Here is a 7,337-nt window from a genome sequence, read left to right on the forward strand (position 1 = left end):
TTCCATCAACGAAGCAGCGTGAATTTCCCCTGAACAACACGACCTTTAAGTGAAGACTCGGTGGGATTTCACCTGCGAGAAATCAACCTTTTTCAATCAAGGCATGGAGCGTGTGAGACTTCCTCCAGCTGGATACAAACAGGCAGAAAAACATGTTTGCACATAAAAGAAAATGAAATGGCACGTGATAATGATTACCCTCTCACATTTCTGTGAATTGAGGTGAATCACATGTAGACACCTTGGGATACAAAGTGAAAGTGAAAGAATACAAACACCACAGAACCAGGACCGTATTGACAGCGCAAACAGAAACAAGAGGACATTTTCTTCTGTTTGAGGCATCAGTAATTAAAATCATTTATATTATATTTGTCTTCAGTGGACAAGCAACACTGACCTACTTGTGGATCGTCATAGAAACCAAGTGAAAATAGTCATGAATAACGTCTTGTTCTGTCAAATCTCTGTAAATCTGTGCTGTTTGTGATTTTTTTCGCCATTTTTTCTACAAAAGTAAGACTTGTTCCTGCTCTAACGGACCCTTTGGCAAGTCCACATTTAACACTGTGTTCTGAGTTTGTTTGCTAGAGCTGCGCAATATGGAGTTCTTTAAAAAGTACTGAAGGATTAATGCGCATAATGGAGTTTTAGCCACAAACTAAATTAGCTTAGCATCCAACACAAAAGGGGACATGGATTTCAATGGGAGCCAGGACTACGGGTCTTATCCTACAGGTCTGCCCTACAACACAAGTATAGACTATGACGATTATTACCAGGAACCTGACGCAAGTAAAATCATCATCCCGTCCATCTACGCTCTGGTCTGCTGCGTGGGTCTTACCGGCAACGCCATGGTCATCTACGTCATACTCAAATATGCCAAAATGAAAACTGCCACTAACATTTACATCTTAAATTTAGCTATCGCTGATGAGTTGTTCATGTTGAGTGTTCCCTTTCTGGCCACATCGGCGGCTGTTCGCCACTGGCCGTTTGGGTCGCTGATGTGCCGCTTGGTTCTGAGTGTTGACGGTATCAATATGTTCACGTCAATCTTCTGCCTGACTGTGCTGAGCGTGGACCGGTACGTAGCCGTGGTCCACCCCATCAAGGCCGCCCGGTACCGCAGACCGACGGTAGCCAAGGTGGTCAACGTCTGCGTTTGGGGGCTGTCGCTGATCGTCATCCTGCCCATCATTATCTTCGCCGATACGGTTCCGGCGCAGGACGGTGGTGTGGATTGTAACTTCTTGTGGCCTGAAGCGGCGTGGTCGGAGGCTTTTGTGGTCTACACCTTCCTGTTGGGGTTCCTGCTGCCGGTCGGCGCCATTTGCTTATGCTACTGTTTAATGGTAGCGAGGATGCGAGCGGTGGGCCTCAAAGCTGGATGGCTTCAACGGCGCCGCTCCGAGAAGAAGATCACCCGTATGGTTTTGCTGGTGGTGGCGGTGTTTGTTCTCTGCTGGATGCCCTTCTACATTGTCCAGCTGGTCAGTGTTTTCCACCGGCCCCCAGACCCGATGGTCACTCAGCTGTTTGTCATCCTCAGCTACGCCAACAGCGGAGCCAATCCCATCCTTTACGGTTTCGTGTCCGACAATTTCCGCCGTTCGTTCCAGCGTATCGTGTGTTTTCGGTGGCTGGAGTCTGGGCTGGATGCGGAACAGGTGGATTATTGCGCTGTAGCCGTGAAGAGACAAGCGACATGTGGCCCTCTGGAATTTCCTAAGGACTGTATGGCCTCGGATATGGTGTTCCGCAACGGGACGTACACCTCCCGTACGACCACAGTGTGACATTCCAAGAGCGCGGTGGATTATGATGTCACGGACTTTGAGATTGTTGGATATTTTGACGTTTGTTTGGTTTGTGTGAAGAGGGGAGCTTCAACAAAAGATGCACAAAAGAATGCCATACCAAAACTGACATGACAGTAAGTAAAACACTCTAATGTCAGAGATATTAAGCGTTTTTTAATTCCTCAATATCATAAACAGCAGAGAAATCCTGAAAAACAAATGCTCCTTAACTGTGTCTCCATAAAATATCAGTGGTGGAGGAAGTACTTAATTAAAAGTACAAATATCCTGGAAAATATATACTCAAGTAAAAGTAGAAGTACTGTATCAACAATCTTATTTATGTACAAGGGCGCCGATAAGGGGGGGGGATAAACATGACAAATTCATGGGGCCTAGCATTAGTGGGGAGCCCATGGAGCAGTGGAGGAGGTCCAGTGGATACAGGCTAATTGACAACATTCATGGAATGATCCGGGTTTATTAACAAATGTTTTGACAATCAGATTACAACATTCAATTTGATACGCATTTATGGCACTGAAATGTGAAGATTTGTTGTTGTTCGTGGTCTTTTATCATTGTACACTGAGGATGGATTAGGAAAACTAGAGGAAAAAATTGACACTGTAGCAGGCTGTGAGCATTGTTCACTATTTTATAGGGAAAGCCATCATTTGATAAAAATAAAACCTTCAAATCAGTTGAATAAAAAATTACAATGGCGTATTAGGGCCACAAAAGAAAATAAAAACACTTGTCAGTATGAGAATAAAGTTGTAAAATACGGAGATAAACTGCGGAATTTTATGATAATAAAATCGATATGAAAAGAGTCATAATTTTAAGTCGTAATGTGTGATTAATGTCATCATATTTTGATAATAAAGCCATAATATTACAAGAATAAAGTCATACCCACTCATCGCTTAATGGAGAACTTGGAAAATTTTGTGAGATTATGCTTTAATTTGAGGTTTACGCAAATGAAAGGCTGGTGCATTACCTGGTCCAACTTTGTGTTTGCTGTAACTGCGCTTACAACTTCAAAATTAGGACTTTTTGTTGGACTATTGCGAATTTATTTTCAAAATATTACGACTAAAATCTCAAAAATACATTTTCGTTGAATTATGAGGGTTTTTTTTTAATCTACAACTTTATTCTCATAATATTCCGACTTTATTCTTGTTATTACGAGAATAACGCCGTACTCACTTGTCGCTTAATGGAGAAACTTGGAAAATTTTGTGAGTTTATACTTTAATTTGAGGTTTACGCAAATGAAATTCTAGTGCATTACCTGGTCCAACGTTGCGTTTGCTGTAACCAGACTTACAATTTCAAAATTCTGATTTTTTTATCAGACTATTGCGAATTTATTTTCCAAATATTATGACTTTAGTCTCACAAAAGTATGACATTATTTTCGTTAAATTGAGGGATTTTTTAATCTATGACTTTATTCTCATAATATTCTGACTTTATTCTCGTATTGACAAGTGTTTTTATCTTTCCTGTGTGTCCCTAATACGCCATCGTATAAATAGTATTAGCTAGCTTTATTTTCTCATGGGCAAGAATGTGCCGCACAGATGAATGTAAGCACAAAACTGTAATATTGTCATTTTTTATCCTGTGGTGTGATTTATGAAAGGCTGTGCTCAAGACTCATGTAGCCAAAAGAATGTAATTACAGAATAGCAGGAGATTTCGACAGATTTGTACAGGTTTCCACTCAATTTTATGATCTATTATTACGATATTCTATTGTTATTGTTGGATTGGCTCTAGATGATGATGGCAATTCCATTTATGTAAAATAAAACTACATCATCTGCAAAGAAACGCACATTTGGGAATCTGTGGATGTTATTAGGCTCTATACAATGAGCATATTTTCAAGTAAATATTATTTTACTTTGGATTGTAAACAGTTACAAAATATCAAAATAAATCCACGTGGTTTTATATTCTATTTTTGAAGCATCTACATGGCATTGCTCTTGTTATTTATTTATTTATTTATTTATTTTTATAAGTGGTTGTACTGTAAAAAGTTAGATTGTGTCCAAGTCTAAGGGAAAAAGATGTAACAGTTTAAAGTCTTAGTGTTTGTTTATGTTAGTTTTATGTTAAAATAACATCCAGAAAGGATTTTAAGATGTAAAAAAAACAGATGAATAAATACAAATAAAATAATAATATTCATAACCCTGGTGGCACATTGCAGGGTCCACTGTAATTAAAAAAAAAAAAAAAAAAAAAAAGAAGGCTGAAAAAAAAAAGAAAAAAAGAAATAAGTTGATGCTGGTGCTGGATTTCACTGAGACAGGATAAAGGAACATTTTGATATTAATGTGAGTCTTTTTCTTCAAAGCTTTTCCACATGATGTTTGTGTATAGTTATGTATTTGATGTATTAATGTTGGCTCATTATTTGTTGGTGGATTTTAAAATTTGAGGTTTGTCTTTGCCAAACCAGAGCTGATGTGCTTCATTTGCTTTTTATGGCTGGAAATGTTCATGTAAGTGTTAAGCTCATATTTCTAAACTGTTGAATTAAAAATTATCCATTTTCTCCTGTTGGTGTCATTTCTACTGTTTGTCCTTTTGCAGATTAGAAAAACTTCATCATTCTGGTAACACTTTATAATAAGTTCACACTATGAACCATTAGGTAAGCAGTAATAAATACTGAATTCATTATTTATAAAGCATATTTCTGACATGAATACTCATTAATATATGGTTTATCAGCACAGTTATAAATGTTTTACTCATCATTCATAATTATAATCATTCATCTTCAATCCTGCAGTTTGTTTAATAATCCCATGTGCTGTGTCTTTCCTTTGTTAGAATAACTCAGACTTTTGTGAGTCTTTAGGCATTGTCAACCTTTAAATCTCATTTGTAAATGCTTTATATGTTATAGATAGTGCACACTTTAGATGAGCTCACACCATATACAGACCTGATCAAAATCTTAAGACCAGCTGAAAAATAGCTAGAATTTACCTTTTGCACATTTGGATCTTAATGAGGTTTTAAGTGGAGCTACAGTATACAAAAGCAAGAAGGGAGAGTGAGACAAAAAGCACTTTGAAAAAGTAATTTATTGAAAACAACAAGTAAACTGAAATAGGCTGTTTATCAGCTGATCAAAAGTTTAAGACCGCAGGCTATAAAAGCCAAAATTTGCTCAAAATTCTCATTTTCTGTTGGGCATTCACACGGTCATGCCCTCCTGATGGCTAAAGCTAAGAAGCTTTCTCTTCTTGAACGTGGTCGGATCGTCGAGCTGCATAAGCGAGGCCTCTGGCAGCGTGCCATTGCTGCTGAGGTTGGACGCAGTAAGACAGTCATTCTAAATTTTTTGACAGATCCTGAGCATTATGGAACAAAAAAGTCAAGTGGTAGACCCAAAAAAATTACACCTGCGCTGAGCCGGAGGATCCGATTGACTGTCCGTCAAGACACAGGGCGGTCCTTGACCCAAATTAAGGCCCTTACTGGTGCCGACTGCAGCGCAATAACCATCAGACGGCATCTGCGGGAAAAGGGTTTCAAAAACAAAAAACGAATTCAAAGACCTCGTCTCCTACAACGCCACAAAACTGCCCGTTTAGACTTTGCCAGGGAGCATCAAACATGGGACACTGAAAGGTGGAAAAAAGTTTTATTCTCTGATGAGAAAAAATGTAACCTTGACGGTCCAGATGGCTTCCAACGTTACTGGCATGACAAGGAGATCCCACCTGAGATGTTTTCTACCCGGCACAGTGGAGGGGGGTCCATCATGATCTGGGGTGCTTTTTCATTCAGTGGAACACTGGAGCTTCAGGTGGTGCAGGGTCGTCAAACGGCGGCTGGTTACGTGCAGATGTTGCAGCGGGCATCCCTCATGACTGAGGGCCCTCGTCTGTGTGGGAACAGCTGGGTTTTTCAACAGGACAACGCTGCAGTTCACAATGCTCGCTTGACAAAGGACTTCTTCAAGGAGAATAACATCACTCTTTTGGACCATCCCACATGTTCCCCTGATTTAAATCCCATAGAGAACATTTGGGGATGGATGGCAAGGGAAGTTTATAAAAATGGCCATCAGTTCCAGACACTTGATGCCCTTCGTGAAGCCATCTTCACCACTTGGAGCAATGTTCCCACCAGCCTCCTGGAAACACTCGCATCAAGCATGCCCAAACGAATTGTGACGTAGAAGTCTCAATAACCTAAACAAAAAATAATTTGTTGGGCGCCAGACAGGAGAAGGGTTAAATTACCTTCCACCTGTCGAATTTATTACATCTTAAACTTAAAGGTGAAAGAAACAACAACAACAACAACAACAAAAAACAAAAGAAACCCAGCTGCTCACTTCATGGTTACAAAATACATCTGTTAACACATAAAATTAAGGTTTCTTAACTTTCCCTCTTGTAGACCAGCATTTAAAAATCATCTGCATAATCATCAAAACATTTCTTATTATTCATAAACTCAAAAAAAACATCTTAAATCAGGAATTAAACATTAAATTAAACTTAGGTAGTCCATTGCTGATCACAATAGGTTTTTCATGTAAGTATAAAGTTCAGTTCAGTTCAGTTCAGTTCAGGGGGGATGTGTGTGTGTGAGAAGGGGTAAAGATGTAGGGGGTCCAGTTCAGGGCAGGTTGGAGGTTAGGGGCATATAGGTGTAGAGTAGGGGGGGAGAGAGAGAACACAGGGGGTTTCCTCAGGCCAGACAGGAGAAGCCAGGAGAGTTTGGGGAAAAAAGGGACTTATCTGGTTGGGGGGTGTCCTCCGAGAGAGAGTACTCCTGAGTCCGAGCAGGTCAGGTCCGCCTGCTCCAGGGATTCAGCTTCTCTTTTTCAATCTCCTGGGTCCATATCGGTCCATTTCCAGATTCTTCCGTTAAAATCACATTAAGGTTTTCTTTTTTTTGTTCTTCCCTCCTTTCCTTGTCAATCTCACTTCTCCTTTTTTCTCTGACCTCCTTCCAGTCTCTCTTTTGTTTGAGTTTCCCTCCACCACAGCTCTCAGGTGTGTCTCATTTATCAGCTTCCCTTCCCCCTCCTTACCAGTGATGTCATTGTTAAGTTCTACTTCCTGCTACAGAATTTTTGAAGTGATTAACAAGAACGGTGGAGCTACTCATTACTGAGTCCTACTGAGAAAATTTTTTGTTCTGGTTTGGAGAGTTTTTTGTAATTTTTTGAGCGATGGTCTTAAACTTTTGATCAGCTGATAAACAGCCTATTTCAGTTTACTTGTTGTTTTCAATAAATTACTTTTTCAAAGTGCTTTTTGTCTCACTCCCCCTTCTTGCTTTTGTATATTGTAGCTCTACTTAAAACCTTATTAAGATCCAAATGTGCAAAAGGTAAATTCTAGCTATTTTTCAACTGGTCTTAAGATTCTGATCAGGTCTGTACTTAATTAATGAGTAGTAAGTGCTTTATAACTACCTGAAATACTGAATTCCTGTGTTAATGACTGTTTACAGTACATCTATTAGAAAATAAAT

At 39.4% G+C, this 7,337-nt stretch overlaps 1 protein-coding gene across 1 annotated transcript; it reads left to right on the forward strand.

The window, feature by feature from the left end:
• The first annotated feature begins 525 nt into the window (after positions 1–525).
• Positions 526–2,098, forward strand: sstr1b (somatostatin receptor 1b). The gene has a single exon (XM_030161606.1). It carries the CDS (start codon positions 696–698, stop codon positions 1,800–1,802), a length of 1,107 nt encoding a protein of 368 aa, XP_030017466.1. The 5' UTR covers positions 526–695; the 3' UTR covers positions 1,803–2,098.
• Positions 2,099–7,337: the final 5,239 nt, after the last annotated feature.

Source organism: Sphaeramia orbicularis, chromosome 18, assembly GCF_902148855.1.
Source record: "Sphaeramia orbicularis chromosome 18, fSphaOr1.1, whole genome shotgun sequence".
Lineage (NCBI taxonomy): Eukaryota > Metazoa > Chordata > Actinopteri > Kurtiformes > Apogonidae > Sphaeramia > Sphaeramia orbicularis.